The 17,466-nt window shown below is 40.5% G+C and overlaps 1 protein-coding gene across 2 annotated transcripts in view; it reads left to right on the top strand.

Moving 5' to 3' along the window:
* The window catches only part of LOC137642265 (flotillin-1-like), a 78,946-nt gene extending 65,212 nt beyond the window's left edge, over positions 1 to 13,734 (top strand). The window contains exons 9-12 of one of the 2 annotated variants that reach the window (XR_011044721.1): positions 9,539 to 9,749; positions 11,520 to 11,684; positions 12,043 to 12,815; positions 12,951 to 13,734. Coding sequence is in view for 1 of the 2 variants with exons in the window: in XM_068374792.1 (XP_068230893.1) it covers positions 9,539 to 9,749; positions 11,520 to 11,684; positions 12,043 to 12,063 (397 nt within the window). In the remaining variant the exon portion in view is untranslated. Of the gene's footprint in view, positions 1 to 9,538; positions 9,750 to 11,519; positions 11,685 to 12,042 lie in introns of both variants that reach the window. The other variant, XM_068374792.1, reaches the window with a different exon arrangement.
* The last annotated feature ends 3,732 nt before the right edge of the window (positions 13,735 to 17,466 follow it).

The following is a 17,466-nucleotide window of genomic DNA, read 5'->3' as shown; positions in this document are numbered from 1 at the left end:
GGACATATGCCCCACCTACCATGGAGGGTTTAATGTGTATAAACAATATATTTCTTTTGGAAGGGTATATTGTCTGTACATATTTTTTAGTGTATGAGAATGTAAAAGAAATGATCACTTGTCTTTGAGAAGATTAGAGATTTTATTACTGTATATAGTAATTAAAAAGGGATAGATAAATCATTCTGACTTTCCTTGTCATTTGTATTAGACATTCTATTGACTGCTTTTGAGAGCCACCCAAGCTTCCATCTTCAATTAGATTGCTTCTGGGTGTAGAACAAACTGTCAAGAGATTTCTGGGAAATATTAAATGGGGACACAGTAATAGACACATTCTGTGATTATTTTTTTATTTTTATTATTTATTGGAAGTTGTGCTAAAGTAAAGTTTTTATTTTAACTGACTTGTCAGTCCACAAACTTCCACAAAGGGGATAATAAGAATAGGTGTCATTGGACCAGTCCATCCTTTTGTGATTCTAGAAACATATCTCAGTGGACTGGTATTTCTTCTCCATGTAATTCCCTAAATATGTATTAGTGGCCTGAAAGCTGTGTCCTATTTGATTCTCAAATTAGGTCTCATTGGTCTTGTGGTTTAGCCCCTGTTTGAGACCAGAAATAAGTCTCCGTAGTGTTATAGCCAAACCTATCCTGTCTTACGTGAATTTAGATACTGTATATGTCTTTGTGGTATGGTAGTCAAGTTCTAATTTAATCTAAAAGTAACTTTAATTTGGTAGTCAGGAAACATTTTAATCTAGATGAAGGTATTAAGGTCCTAGAAAATCTAGACATATTTTAATCTAAATAAAGGTATTAGTGTCCTAGATAATCCATACATATTTTGATCTAGATAAAGGTATTAATATCCTAGAAAATCAACACCGTAAATCCGAGTGATCTGATAGTCCAGCCCTTTGTAATTTTATAGTCAATACCTATGTGTCTATTAAAATGTCGTATTGGTTTGATAGTGCAGCTATATGTGACTCGAGAAGTACATCTTAGTGGCCCGGTAATCCAGAATGTTAACACATTTAATTGGATACTCTATTATATACGAAAAATTAGAAAGGTGTATTGTAGTCTTAATTCAAGTTTTGATTCTTGTTTCTAGGATTCAAAGGAGAGTTTCATTTGGATACTCTATTATATACTAAAAATTAGAATGGTGTGTTCTAGTTTGATTTATTGAATGGATTCATGTTTCTATGATTCAAAGGTGATTTTCAACTTGTTACTTTGTGATACTTGATTGATTTATACTATACAGTATCAGCTGTTATGGAATATATACTGTTTTTTTATTTTAAATTGGTACTTCACCTGTTTAGTATAAAAGGAGTTGTAATTTTCAGTGAATCTTACCTGATAGTCATTTCACATAAATTGTCAAAACCAATGGCTTCCTGGTGACAAGAAGAAATAAGATATGGGATGAGGTAATATGGGGTACCACAGGAGTTAGAAAACTATCAGAAAAGATCCAAGAAAGTAGACTGAGGTGGTATGGTCATGTCATGAGAAGAGATGAACAGTATATTTGGAAGAGAGTGATGGAAATGGAGGTACAGGGAACGAGAAGGAGAGGGAGACCAAAGCGAAGGTGGATGGACTGTATCAAGGATGACCTGATCAAAGGGATTAACTGGTGATGAAGTGTAGGACAGAGGTAGATGGAGAACGCTGGCCAGAAACATCGACCCCATATAAGAGTGGGAAAAGATGCAGACGAAGAAGAAGAAGAATGGCTTCCTGGCCTCAGATTTTTTCCTCCATCTCCCCCTATCTCATCTCTCCCTCCCAGGTGTCTCCTAATCATCTCGATAAATGACAAAGAAGCCACTTTTTCTTCTAGGTTTAGGACATTAAACAGTATCTAAACATATAGCAAACTAATTTTATTGTAAGATCATCTTCACTTTATGATGCATACAATGACCAACACTGGGATTTAATATGCATACAATGACCAACACTGGGATTTAAAGCTTATATGTGCAGAATGTATAAGTTATCTGCATTGAAATCTTAGAACTTTTAATTTTTAGAATTTTTTATCATCAAGTTGTATTGTTATGGGGGTAAATTAAGCTACCTATAGGAAAGTTAGGTCAGCATCTTGACTTCATTAGAAACATTCTGTTGATGGAGTCTTCCCCCTTGCAAATCTTCTCATCTTACACTTTAAGGGAGTTAGAGAAGTTACCAGGCCTCAGTTATCTTCAGATTTCTGATTCCAGATTGAGAGATTCAAGGGTAATTTTTTATTTATTACCTTTTTAATGTAGATTTCTATGACCAGACCTTATAGTTTGCCACTACCCATCTTCCAGTGAATGTTGGAATCTGCACAATGAGAGTTGGGTGAAACCTATTGAAAACACAGTAAACAGAATTTATTGAATTAAATTTAGTTTTTTTTTAATACTTACCCAACATTCTTTGATCCCACCTCCCTCCTCCTCGCATTAACAGGGAAAAAAGCAAGTATGGGGCTTCCAACAAGGCAGCCCCTAAAGGCTATTCAATGTACAGGAGTAGAAGTGGTTGTTGAGGGATAGGTATGGGAGGGCTAGTTAAACAAACTCACCACTTAATCCTGTAATCTTTAAATTTTCAATATTAAACTTACCCGATAATCATGTAGCTGTCAACTCCGTTGCCCGACAGAATTCTATGGAGGGATACGCCAGCTATCACAATACTAGAAGGGGGTGTACTTACCAGCGCCACCTGTGGCCAGGTACTCAAGTAGTTCTTGTTGACACCTCCTCAATTATTCCTCTGTCGTGCTTCCGGCAAGACGTTCTGGGATACGCTTATGATCTTCGAGTTTGTTCACGGCTAATTGGTGAAGTATTCTCTCAGATTTCGGCTGTCGCATTACTGGAAACCTTCTTATATTAGCTAGATAGCTTTTATATAGTCCTGATTAACGGTTAACGATCTTTTGCTTGATTTTGGAAACCCCTTTGGCTAACTCTTTGTATTCAAGATGTCTGACATTTCGCAAGCCCCCTCCCATAGACGATGTAGGTCTTGCAATAGGCGTATTCCGAAGGCCTCGGTAGATCCTCACACCGCTTGTTCTGACTGTAGGGACAGGCCCTGTCAGTTAGAAAATCGATGTGAGGAATGCGCCGGACTTTCGGAACTGGAATTTGTCCGTCTTTTAAAATATTCATCTAAGTTAGAGAGAGGTAGAGTTAGGAGGAGTTCTTCTCACTCTTCAATGTTTTCCTCACCTCATGATCCCCTACCTTTTCCTACCCCTGTAGTGGCTACCCCCGAACCTACTGTTTGCCCTCCGCCTGATATGTCTGTTGTTTTGCGTGCTATTCAGGCCTTAGGCGATAAAGTAGAGTCAGTGGTAAGTGACCATAAGTCTCTGATGGCCGAAGTTAAGGAACTTAAGGTCAAGAGTGCAGTGGGTGGAGTTAGTGCCAGTGCTGTGACGAGTGCTAGTGTCAGTGCAGTGCCAAGTGCTAGTGTCAGTGCCAGTGTGGTGCGTGAGGATTCTTCTGTGCGAGCCAGTCGTCCTCCCAGTCCGGGACCTCTTGCAAGCTCCCATGCCCAGGGGAGAAGCAATGTCGAAGGGCATAAGGGTTCGGCAGGCCTTGTTAGGCGCACAGAAGTTTCCTCGGTGGTTGCGGGCGTGTCTTCCAAAGACCGTCACTCCCACCCGCAGACGATTGAGCCCGTCTTTTTCTCGTCCGCTGATCATCTGTCAGGGAAGAAACGTTGGTCTCAGGTCTCGAGACCACTTAAACGCAGAGTCCAGTCCGCGAGTGCTCAGCCAGGTTGCAGTCATTGGCTCAGCTCTGACTCTCCGCAGTCATCTGTCGACTGCACTCCGCCCAAGAGGAGTAAGGTTCTGCCACAACAGAGCTCGACTGTCGACCCTAAGTGGACTCTACTACAGTCCATGCAAGCACAGCTTTCGGACTTGATGCGTGAGTGTCGGGCTGAGAGTGTTGCTCCTCCGCCTCCGCCTACACTCCCTCCGCCTGCGCTCGCTCCGCCTGCGCTCGCTCCGCCTGCGCTCGCTCCGCCTGCGCTTGCTCCGCCTGATCGCAGTACCGCCTGCCAGGCGTACGATGTTGAGCCACGGTCTGAGTTTGCTGTTCCCAGTGGTGTTCAGCCTCCGCCTTCTTTAAGGCAACCTTTGCTATGGGATCAGGAGGATTTTACCTCTCTTCCTCCGCCTCCCTTTGCTGCTCCACCAGTGGTGCAACTCTTGGCTGAGGTACAACAACCTCTCCCGTCCATGAGTCAGTCTCCTCAGCTCTCGCTGCAGCGAGCTCAACCATCCACAAGGCAAGCTCCACTACACCTTGGCCTTGCGCCTCAGGAGCCTCAGCTTGCGAGACATTTACCTTGTTCTGCGCAGCCTCAACCTCATCACGCTCCGCTCACACCACAGGAACAGGAACTTGCTACTCCGCTTCCACCAACCGCTCAGCAAGCGCAATCCTTGGGTTCAACCGCTCATGCTAGGAGTCAGCCTCCTCCACCCATGCGCCTTCCTTCTGCTTCGTCTGCTATTCAGCCTTTGCAGTCTGAGCCTCAGGTTCTCCCTCAACAGTTACTTGAAGAGGAAACCACTACTATTGTTCCTACTCGTTCTGACTCTGCTGTTCAGCATTCTTGTCCGATACCTTCGCTACACTCTGGTGATGAGGCGTCTGATGATGAGGAGGCACACCTGGATCCCTCATCAGACTTGGATGAATCCAAGCCTTCTCCACAGTCTATTGACTTTCGTAAGGTCTTGGTTCTGCTTAGGGAGGTTTACCCAGACCACTTTGTCTCTGCTATTCCCCGCTCTCCGCCATCTGAGTTTTCGCTGGGCATACAACAAGCTAAGTCCTCCTATACTAAGCTAGTCCTAGCAAGGTCTTCTAAGAGAGCATTAAGGATCTTAGGGGAGTGGCTGCAGTCTAAGCAACACCTAGGCAAGACTTCTTTCATGTTCCCGCCGACCAAGCTCACTTCGAAAGCGAGCGTTTGGTATGCCACAGGAGAAGCACCAGGCTTGGGAGTACCTGCCTCTGCCCAGGCTGACTTCTCAAGTCTGGTGGACTCGCCTCGGAGAACTGCAATGAGGCGCTCTAAGGTTTGCTGGACCTTCTCAGACCTTGATCACTTACTGAAAGGACTGTTTAGAGCATTTGAGATGTTCAACTTTCTTGACTGGTGCCTGGGGGCCCTCAGCAAGAAGACCTCTCCTGCGGACAAGGATTCTGCCATGCTATTAATGTCCTGCATGGATAAGGCCATTAGGGATGGATCTGGTGAGCTTGCGTCGATGTTTGTATCAGGGGTTTTGAAGAAAAGGGAACAGCTGTGTACCTTCCTTTCCTCCAGCATTACACCTTGCCAAAGGTCACAACTCCTTTTTGCTCCGCTCTCGAAGTTCCTCTTCCCTGAAGAGCTGGTTAAGGACTTGTCTGCTGCCCTGATACAAAAGGACACACACAATCTTGTAGCCTCATCGGCTCGTAAGTCTAAGGTTACTACCTCAGTCCCCAAGACTTATCGCTCACCAGTGGCTGATACCCCTGCGACGAGGTTCATACCGCCCTTTCGTGGTAGAGCCCCCAGCCGAGGAAGCTCCCGTCCAGACTCTTTCAGGAGCAAGTCCAGGAAAGGCTCCAGGACATCTAAAGGTAAACACTGACTCTCCGCATCTCCAGACAGCAGTAGGAGCCAGGCTCAAGATCTTCTGGCGAGCCTGGGAGAAGAGAGGTGCAGACGCCCAGTCTGTCAGTTGGCTGAGGAACGGTTACAGGATTCCATTCTGCCTCAAACCACCTCTGACCACATCACCCATCAACCTCTCTCCCAACTACAAAGAAGAGGACAAGAGGCTAGCATTGCACCAGGAGGTGTCGCTACTTGTGCAGAAGAAGGCAGTGGTTATAGTCCGGGACCATCAATCCCCGGGCTTCTACAACCGTCTCTTTCTTGTGGCCAAGAAGACAGGAGGTTGGAGACCGGTGCTGGACGTCAGCGCGCTCAACGCGTATGTCACCAAGCAGACGTTCACGATGGAGACGACGAAGTCGGTCTTAGCAGCGGTCAGGCAGGAGGACTGGATGGTCTCGTTGGACTTGAAAGATGCCTACTTTCACGTTCCTATTCATCCAGACTCCCAACCTTTCCTGAGATTCGTTTTCGGAAAGGTTGTCTACCAATTCCAAGCCCTGTGTTTTGGCCTAAGCACAGCTCCTTTGGTCTTTACTCATCTGATGAGGAATATAGCAAAATTCCTACACTTATCGGACATCAGAGCCTCCCTCTACTTGGACGACTGGCTGTTGAGAGCCTCCACGAGTCGTCGCTGTCTGGAGAATCTCAATTGGACTTTAGACTTAATCAGAGAACTGGGTCTATTAGTCAACATAGAAAAGTCTCAACTCATTCCCTCCCAATCCATTGTGTACCTGGGAATGGAGATTCGGAGTCAGGATTTTCGGGCTTTTCCTTCGGCCCCCAGGATAAACCAAGCCCTAGAGTGCATCATGAGCATGCTGAAGAGGAGCAGTTGCTCGGTGAGACAGTGGATGAGTCTCACAGGGACCCTTTCATCACTGGCCCTGTTCGTCGAGCTAGGGAGACTCCACCTCCGCCCTCTTCAATTCCATCTTGCAGCTCATTGGGACAAGGGTTCGACTCTCGAAGCAGTCTCTATCCCAATCACCCAAGAGATGAAGACCACTCTCCTGTGGTGGAAGCACAACCTCCTTCTCAGGGAGGGTCTATCGTTGGCTATTCAGACCCCCAATCTTCATCTCTTCTCAGATGCATCGGACTCGGGCTGGGGTGCGACCTTGAACGGACGGGAATGCTCAGGAACCTGGAACGAAGAACAGGGATTACTCCACATCAACTGCAAGGAGCTACTAGCAGTTCATTTAGCCCTGTTGAACTTCAAGTCCCTCCTGCTAGGCAAAGTGGTGGAGGTGAACTCAGACAATACCACAGCCTTGGCTTACATCTCCAAGCAAGGAGGGACCCATTCGAGGAGCCTATACGAGATCGCAAGGGACCTCCTCATTTGGTCAAGAGGTCTAAACCTCACTCTGGTCACGAGGTTCATTCAGGGCGATATGAACGTCTCAGCAGATCGCCTAAGCAGAAGGAATCAGGTCATTCCCACGGAATGGACCCTCCACAAGAGTGTGTGCAACAGACTTTGGACCTTGTGGGGTCAACCTACCATAGATCTGTTTGCCACCTCCATAACCAAGAGACTTCCGCTGTACTGTTCCCCTGTTCCAGACCCTGCAGCAGTTCATGTGGATGCTTTTCTACTGAACTGGTCCCATCTCGACCTGTACGCATTCCCACCGTTCAAGATAATAAACAAAGTTCTGCAGAAATTCCTCTCGCACGAAGGGACACGGCTGACGCTGGTTGCTCCCCTTTGGCCTGCAAGAGAATGGTTCACAGAGGTACTTCAATGGCTAGTCGACATCCCCAGGACTCTACCTCTAAGAGTGGACCTTCTACGTCAACCTCACGTAGACAGGTTGCACCCAAACCTCCACGCTCTTCGGCTGACTGCCTTCAGACTGTCGAAAGATTCGCTAGAGCTAGAGGCTTTTCGAAGGAGGCAGCCAGTGCGATTGCCAGAGCGAGAAGGGTTTCCACTCGTAGAGTCTACCAGTCTAAGTGGGAGGTCTTCCGAAGCTGGTGTAGAGCCAATTCAATATCCTCTACCAATACCTCTGTGACCCAAATAGCTGACTTCCTTCTACATCTTAGGAATGAGAGATCCCTTTCAGCCCCTACGATTAAAGGATATAGGAGTATGTTGGCTTCAGTTCTCCGCCACAGAGGTTTGGACCTTTCTTCCAACAAGGACCTTCAAGACATTCTTAAGTCTTTTGAGACGTCTAAAGAGCGTCGTCTATCCACTCCAGGCTGGAACCTAGACGTAGTCTTAAGGTTCCTTATGTCTCCTAGGTTCGAACCTCTCCAGTCAGCTTCCTTCAAGGACCTTACCCTCAAGACTCTCTTTCTCGTCTGCCTTGCAACAGCTAAGAGAGTCAGTGAGGTTCATGCCTTCAGCAAGAACATTGGTTTCACGACCGAATCTGCAACATGTTCTTTTCAGCTTGGATTCCTAGCAAAGAACGAACTTCCTTCACGTCCTTGGCCTAGATCGTTTGAAATACCTAGCCTCTCCAACATGGTAGGTAACGAACTAGAGAGAGTTCTTTGCCCTGTCAGAGCTCTCAAATTTTATCTTAAGAGGTCTAAACCTCTTCGAGGACAGTCAGAAGCCTTATGGTGTGCCATCAAGAAACCTTCGAGGCCCATGTCCAAGAATGGGGTTTCATATTATATAAGGCTTCTGATTAGAGAAGCCCACTCTCACTTAAAGGAGGAAGACCTTGCATTGCTGAAGGTAAGGACCCACGAAGTAAGAGCCGTAGCTACTTCGATGGCCTTTAATAAAAACCGTTCTCTGCAGAGCATAATGGATGCAACCTATTGGAGGAGCAAGTCAGTGTTTGCATCATTTTATCTGAAAGATGTCCAGTCTCTTTACGAGAACTGCTACACCCTGGGACCATTCGTAGCAGCGAGTGCAGTAGTAGGTGAGGGCTCAGCCACTACATTCCCTTAATCCCATAACCTTTTTTAACCTTTCTCTTGAATGCTTTTATTGTTGTTTTTATGGTTGTTACGGTAGGCTAAGAAGCCTTCCGCATCCTTTTGATTTGGCGGGTGGTCTATTCATTCTTGAGAAGCGCCTGGGTTAGAGGTTTTGTAGAGGTCCTTTAGTAGGGGTTGCAACCCCATATACTTTGGCACCTTTGGGTTGATTCAGCCTCCAAGAGGAACGCTGCGCTCAGTAAGGAAGACGAACTTAAAAAAGAGGCAGAGTAACGGTTCAATTCGACTTCCTTACCAGGTACTTATTATTTCATTGTTATTTGAGATAACTGTTATATGAAATATGGGATACTTAGCTATCCTTTAATCTTGTACACTGGTTTTCACCCACCCCCCTGGGTGTGAATCAGCTACATGATTATCGGGTAAGTTTAATATTGAAAAATGTTATTTTTATTAGTAAAATAAATTTTTGAATATACTTACCCGATAATCATGATTTAATCGACCCTCCCTTCCTCCCCAGAGAGAACCAGTGGACCGAGGAATAATTGAGGAGGTGTCAACAAGAAGTACTTGAGTACCTGGCCACAGGTGGCGCTGGTAAGTACACCCCCTTCTAGTATTGTGATAGCTGGCGTATCCCTCCATAGAATTCTGTCGGGCAACGGAGTTGACAGCTACATGATTATCGGGTAAGTATATTCAAAAATTTATTTTACTTATAAAAATAACATTTTTTTAACCAAATAGTACTTTCAAAGCCTGGAGTGCAATGAATGATGAGTAAGTATGGAAGTAATAAATTCCATTTTTAAAAATTTCATTAATTTTTCTGTATTTTGTAGTAACCTAATTGAATTCGCATATCTAATATTAACATTATTTTGTATGTCTAAAGACTTGAAATCATCGCAGCAGCGGAGAGACAGAAGGCAGTACTCGAAGCCGAAGCTGAGGCCGAGGCGATAAAGCTCAAGGGCGAGGCAGAAGCTTTTGCAATCGAGAAGAGAGCCAAGGCAGATGCTGCTCAGTTGCACAGTAAAGCAAAAGCCTATGATGAGTTCGGGAAGGCTGCCATTTTGAACATGTACCTCAACACATTACCAAAGGTATGTTTTTTTTTTTATGGGGGGGGGTGGGAGCCAGCCTTAACTTGGTGCCGGACCCAAGCCCGGGTAAATGGGGAGGGTTGGTGGCAGGAAAGGCATCCGGCCATGAATAATTAGCCAAAACAAATATGGCCATTGAATAAAGGGATTAACCAGTGATGAAGTGTGGGACAGAGGTAGATGGAGAAAGATAGCCAGAAACATCGAGCTCACATAGAAGTGGGAAAAGATGCAGACAAAGAAGAAGAAGTTGTCTTTTATAGTATTGATTTGTTATTTTTCTTCCTATGGATCAACCAGTGATACTTTGATCTTGGGTAAATGAAATAGCTTTATGATTTAAGAGTATACACGCAAGATCATTGTCTACCCTATAGTATGCTGAGGAAGGTTTCAAGGTTTAAAGGCTGCTTATGAATGGCATGGGCAAGGGATAGTGACATCGCCCTATCGAGCAGGACAATACCCTAGAGATTGACCATATATACATATAATCAGTGCCCAAGCCACCTCCACCCAAGCTAGGACCAAGGAAGGCCAGGCAATGGCTGCTGATGACTCAGCAGATAAATCAATAACCTCCCCCTAACCCCCCATCCTTAGCTCACAAGGATGCTATGGTTGTAGTGAACAAAGAAACTAACGAGTTTGAGGGGGATTCGAACCCCATTCTGGCGTTCACCAGTCAGGGACCTTACCACATCAGCCACCACAACCCTTGCTGTTATTCGATAGTCCTCTATATCACTGCAGTTTTCTAATTTAGGAAATATGAAATGAATAAAAGTATAGGAAATAATTACATTTTGTTGAAAGAAATGATAATGTGTGGAAGATGACTTAGTAGGTTAGGGGAGAACTAAGCTATTTGTTTATGTTTTAAATTCACAAAGGCATGTTTGTTTCTTTCATTTTATTCATTAATACATTATCTGTGCATGATATACAGTGCACTGTATACAAGTACTCAAAATGGATATGATTAAGTCCTATGTAAGATGGGATGAACAAATCCAAAAGAAATTATGCATAAAGGAAAATGGTGTACGCTGTGCTTTCAACGAGATTGTAATGCTTGAACTCTAAAAATTTTTGTTCATATAGATTAGTACCATTAGAGTTCCTTGATCACCTGGTAGAATTATCCTCATTACTATACGTAGCTTGATATTTTACCGAAAATATTGCAGAGGCTTATGCTACAAAATCTGCCTTATCAAAAAGGTGGCATGTCACAAGTTTTACAGACACATTTTTTCAAATGTGATATAAAATTAGTTTTCCTATTCATAGTTAATGGGTAGGACAGGATTAGAAAGGAAACTATAAGAGAGATTACTCAAGTACCATATGTAGATGAGATCATGATGAGGGGTAGATGGAGATGGTTTGGACATGCTCTTCGCACTCCCCAAGAGAGATTTGTTCACCAAACTTATAACTGGCCTCCACAAGGCACTAGAAGAATGGGAAAACCCAGGGCTACATGGTTGAGGACATTAAAGCGCGAAGTAGGAGATGATGAATTGAGAAGTATTGAATGAAAAGCTCAAGACAGAGACGACTGGCGAGATCTAATCGAGGCCCTTTGCGTCAATAGGCATAGGAGGAGATGATGTTGATGATGATGAGTTTTATGCAATATTTTTGTATAGTTAAATGTCAATCAAATCCAGAAGTGAATGCATAAGTAGAGGTAACCAATAAAGTTAAGCAGTCTTTTCATATTTCATTATGAAATCAAACAGCAAAATGTTAATTGTATTTCAGATGATTGGAAACATTGGTCAGGCCTTGGCAAACACCAAATCAGTGACGATGGTATCCACAGGGGACGGTCCCTTAGGTGCTCACAAAATGACAACCGAAGTGATGGATATCGCAGTGAGTGTGCCAGATATGATTAACGACATGACAGGAGTCAATTTGAAAAAGGTAAGTCTTTTCAATTGTTTTATTTAGCAAGAGAAATCTTTGTCATAAAATCCCATTGTTTGATAGCAATAAATTTCTAAAGCGAGTTCTTTAGAAATTAAATTAACTTCAATATAAACACCTTAAGTTTTTATAATAAATAAAAACCTGTTAGTGTGAGTTTTGTAAATTTCTTCCATTTTATGACATAGATTTCTATAAATTTCTTCCATTTTGTATCAAGATATTTAGTGCTAGACAGCTTGCTTTCGATACGTTTGACCAATTCATGTTTTTTTCAATGAATACATTGAATACAATTTACAAGACAGGGAAGTACAGTGTCCAAAGTTTAATCTAACTTTTTATACATTTCTAGACTCTTCAGACTGCAGTTTAGTCACCTCTAAGGAGGAATTTGCAAAGGAGTGGTAGCACTGAAGAAGAAAAGACAGGGGATCAGTGTTTTATACATAGAGTTCTAGTTTACCAATAGCTTTTATATGGTAAAATTTACCAATACAGTAGCTTTTATATATAAATGCCAATCAATTTTTCATTACCAGGATGAAAATGAATCTCATGTGAGTTCTGCTATGATGTACTGTATCTGAATTTGATATGTGTACATTTAAGCTGAAATACATCCTTCGTACACCCCTTCTTTGTATTGGCTCCGCATGAAGCTTTGAGCTTTTCATTGTGGCCTAAGTTCAAATCTTGGAGCAGAGGGAGTATCTCCTTTTGTTTACATTTTAGATTCCGTGGTATTCAAATGAAAACTTATTAGAAAAAAATTACCTACAAATTGAGAAGGGCGTTGTGCTATGTTTCATTTCATAGAGATATTATAAATGTGACCCATTAATTTCACAGAGGTATTTAGTTATTTTAAATGTCATGATTTTCAAATGAAAACTTATTAAAAAAAAATTACCTAGAAATTGAGAAGGGTTTTGTACTATGTTTCATTTCATAGAGATATTATAAATGTGACCCATTAATTTCACAGAGGTATTTAGTCATTTTAAATGTCATGATTTTCAAATGAAAACTTATTAAAAAAAAAGATTACCTAGAAATTGAGAAGGGCATTGTGCTATGTTTCATTTCATAGAGATGTTATAAATGTGACCCATTAGTTTCACTGAGGTATTTAGTCATTTTAAATGTCATGATTTTCAAATGAAAACTTATTATAAAAAAGATTACCTAGAAATTGAGAAGGGCGTTGTGCTGTTTCATTTCATAGAGATATTATAAATGTGACCCATTAATTTCACTGAGGTATTTAGTCATTGCTCAGAACTATATCAGAAGACTTAAATTCTTACTGGTAAAATTTTCATACAAGAAGATTTTGAAATGTCAGTTTTAAGAGTAACTTGATTTAAAATCTTGTTTATGTAAATATTTATAGATTATATGGACATTTTGTTGCTTCTAAACTTGAACTGTAAGATTATTTTTGCAGTAAAACTAATTAATGATTAAAAATCATATGCCAGATTATTTTTTTTTATTGCATTTGGCTTATTGAGTGTTCAGTTGTTATTTTCCTGTATTGCAAAATGCAATAAACTTTATTTGAGATGCAGGAATGAGTTATATTTTGCTGAGTCTATATTTCATGTTGTTTTTAAATACTGTATTATGAACTATTTGATTTTAAGATAATGAATTATTATTGTAAATACTTTATTAGTTAAGTAGTTATGCAAACATATGGTATGTGTGATTTTAAGACGGTGCAAATGATTTAATGTTAGACATAAGTTGACAGTAAATACTCTGTTAGTTTAACTAGAAATGAAGGACATCTCTTTTGTAAATGTAAATCAAGTCAGATAATATCATTACACGAGTCTTTTTCTGTCTTATAAGATAGAAGCAAGAACTCGTGTCTCCAAAATTTTGCGTAGCAAATAACTTTGAAAATTTTCATAGCATATTTATATCACCATCATCTGCTCTCGTGTCTCCTAAAAAGGAGCAAGATAATTCTAAGTGACTATAGTCAAGTTTTTCTAATGAGGCGCATTTGCACTGACTCGCAGTGGTGCCCTTTTAGCTCGGAAAAGTTTTCTGCTATCTGATTGGTTAGAATGATTCTGTCCAACCAATCAGCGATCAGGAAACTTTTCCGAGCTAAAAGGGCACCCCTGCGAGTTGGTGTAAATCTGCCTCACTAAAAAGAATTGACTATAGTTTCAGGGAGGAGAACCGTTGTAGCATGACACACTAAGTACTTTTAGCAGAGGTCTATTCTGAGGTGTTTTTCCATTTCCTAGCTTAAGCTATGTCTCAAAACACCAGTGTGTCTTGCACATCTGTTTAGTGTGTATTTTCCTCACTGCACTCTCTCTCTTTTAGCTGGTTTAAATGTATTTTAGAATAACTTATTTCCTATAAAAAATACCAACCATACTTGGCTGAATGCCTTGTCAGGCTGGGAGGAGTAAAGAGAAGAAAGGTACCTTTTTATTCTTATTTTTTTTTTTTTAATGTCAGCTACCCCCCAAAATTGGGGGAAGTGCTTTGGTAAATATATAGAAAAAGTTAAGATAATGATTTAAGTTGTAGGAAACCAATGGCATTTTGAATTCAAAAGAGTAAAGAGAAGAAAAGCCCTTTTATTCTTTTTTTTTTTTTCTTATGTCAGCTACTCCCCAAAATTGGGGGAAGTGCTTTGGTAAATATATAGAAAAAGTTGAGATAATGATTTGAAATTGGGGTAGTGAGAAACCAATGGCATTTTGAATACAAAAAAATTAAATAGTTCGTTTTTAGGTGGAAGCCAATGTAACATTTAATGCAGTGGAAGATTTAAGTGAAATGTTTACGTTTTTCTGAATTTCTTGGTTGGAAATATCCTTTTATACTCACCGTGGGGATAAAATTAACTTTCAGTTAACACTTGTCGGTGTATTTATATGTCTCAGTTGTACTATAGATGTTAATGAAAACCCGCACAAATATAAATTAGTATAATCACTAACATTTTAGTTAAACTAACAGATTACATCTGGCTTGAGCATGATGTATGTCTGTTGTTGGTGGGATGATGAAAATGTTAAAGGCTGCTGATAATGTCATACTGTTGTTCAAGATGTCACATTTTTCCCATAAATTCATACACACATATAGGTATATGTGTATATGCTGTGTATGTGTATATTTATATGTACATGTATGTATTTACATGTATGCAGAGCAACTATTTCATTAGTGGACTATAATGTCAAGAGTGTTTTCCACAAAGTTGCAAATATGTGTAATTTGTCAAAAAATTTATTGGTAGGTTACAATATATAGAATAAAGCATTGTTTTATGGATGCTTCTACTGTTGTATACCATTTGATATTCAAGAATATTAGGTCTTTATACTTCAGAACAGATGGAGCCTATTATTAGATTTTCCTATATGACCCTTAAATCTTAGAAAAATTACAATTTCCTTTGGATGGTATGCATAAAGAAACCTGCAATTGCCAAAACCTAAGTATGGTTATAAACAATTAATATAACCTAAATTATAACATAAATGCAAGTCTTCTTTGCCTCCCGCCATGAGCTCAGGGAAATACAACACATTAGCAGGTTAAGAGGTTAAGCATGCTATTGTATACTGTATATATTACTCATAAGTACCATAAGTAGTCAGAGTCTACAGCACCTACAATGCATTATACTGATGTTTAAGTCTTGAAATCCGCAGAACTGCATGACAAACTGTTAAGATTAATATTTCTTAGAAAAGAATATGGAAAAGAAAGTAAACATAAGATAGATGTTTTACATACCCTAGAGTACATTTTTTTTTTTTGCATGTTCATTTTGGCTGGGTAGCCAGTAAATAGTACTATAGTCCATTTCTTTTAGAGATGCATATTTGCACTGACTCGCAGCGGTGCCCTTTTAGCTCTGAAAAGTTTCCTGATAGCTGATTGGTTGGACAAGATAATTCTAACCAATCAGTGATCAGGAAACTTTTCTGAGCTAAAAGGGCACCACTGCGAGTCGGTGCAAATATGCTTCGCTAAAAGAAATGGACTATAGAGTCTCTTTTTCTCTCTCAAATAACAAACAATACATGTGCGTAGGTCATAGTATTATATCTCTGAGTGCCTGTTTGTGTCTGTTCGGTATCAGATGTGCAGTACTTCACCAAGTTATGTGATAGTTATCATGGCCTGAATATTGTATGCTACACATTCTCGCATTTAACAAGTGGTTAAATATGGTTCCGTAGAGGTCTTCCGCTGGAGAGATAGCGTCCCCATAAGTAACAAATGTTGGGAGTGCTTTAGTGGAGAAAAACAAGATAGCTGAGGGATTGCACATGTCCTCGTGGTATAGAAAGCCTCTTTGATGTCAGTGATTCTACCGAAAGGTCAGGAAAAAAAGGAATAAAGTTTGCGAGAGTGTTGCAACAAGGGTACGCACAATTTAAAAGTATCCAATTATCATTGGATATTTATTATGTAAAATGTAATTTTCCTTATTTTTTGATAGAAAGATACACAAACACACTAAAAAGACATACATATACACGTGATTAAAGAGTAGCTGATGGACTCCCATGTATTTGGAAAAAATATGCCATTGTAAGGGGTTTGAAATATACTTCTTCATAAATATCAAAAGTCCACAGTATTTATGTTTTGATACCATTTTCATGTTTAATCATCCAAAGTTCCTAGTTACCTAATTATGGAGTTTTGATATAGCAAAGTCTTATTAAGTTGAATCCCATACATACACTGAATAACAATGTGCAAGAGGTAGATGTGGTAAGAGAGAATTTTTATTTATTTTTTCCTTTCCACCATTATAAAGATTTGTCACAAATTTTCTTTCATTTATCATTTCACCTTCATTAGTATTTTTTAATTTTCATGTGAATCTCTTATTTGATCAAATTTTGTGTGATTTACAGTCGAATACTGCATTATATAATGTACTTAAACTTTTAGCATTTTGAATTTTGTGAATAACCATCCTTTTTCATTCTTGCATCTTTTGCCATTTTATATTGCACTTTAAATGATTCACTTTTCTAATAAATGTCAAAACTGTAAAATATTATAATGATATGCTTCAAAAGATTATGTAACGGTAACTTCACGAGTAATTAAGGGTTGTGGTGGACGATGTGGTAACGTCCCTGATTGGTGAATGCCAGATTGGAGTTCGAGTCTCGCTCAAACTCGTTAGTTTCTTTGGACGCTGCAACCTCGCCATCTTTGTGAGCTAAGGATGTGGGATTAGGGGGAACCTATAGGTCTATCTGCAGAGTCATCAGCAGCCATTGCCTAGCCCTCCTTGGTCCCAGCTTGGGTGGAGATGGGGCTTGGGTGCTGATCATATGTATATATAGACAGTCTCCAAGCATCGTCCTGCTTATTAGGGCATTGTCACTGTCCCTTGCCTCTGCCATTCATGAGTGGCCTTTAAACCTTTGCTATTCATGAGTGGCCTTTAAACCTTTGCCATTCATGAGTGGCCTTTAAACTTGTGCCATTCATGAGGGGCCTTTAAACCTTTAATGTATATGTTCATGCCATTGGTGGTGTCACATAAGCAAGATTTTTGGAATCTTTACGAATCATGCTGTCGTGACTGTTGTTATCCAACCAATGCTTTTTAACCAAAACTTGAAGTTTCACATGTCCTGTATTGTATTAGCTTTTGTAACATCATACTGCATTGAACTTTCAGTACGTGAATGCCTTTGTGTGATATAATGCTTTGTGTCACTCTCTAGCTCAAACAGAAAAATTTAATTTATTGTTTATCAAT

The sequence above is a fragment of the Palaemon carinicauda genome, chromosome 6 (genome assembly GCF_036898095.1).
Source record: "Palaemon carinicauda isolate YSFRI2023 chromosome 6, ASM3689809v2, whole genome shotgun sequence".
NCBI classification, from domain to species: Eukaryota; Metazoa; Arthropoda; class Malacostraca; order Decapoda; family Palaemonidae; genus Palaemon; species Palaemon carinicauda.
Note: the sequence above shows the minus strand (reverse complement) of the source record. Positions and strands in the feature narration are given on the sequence as shown.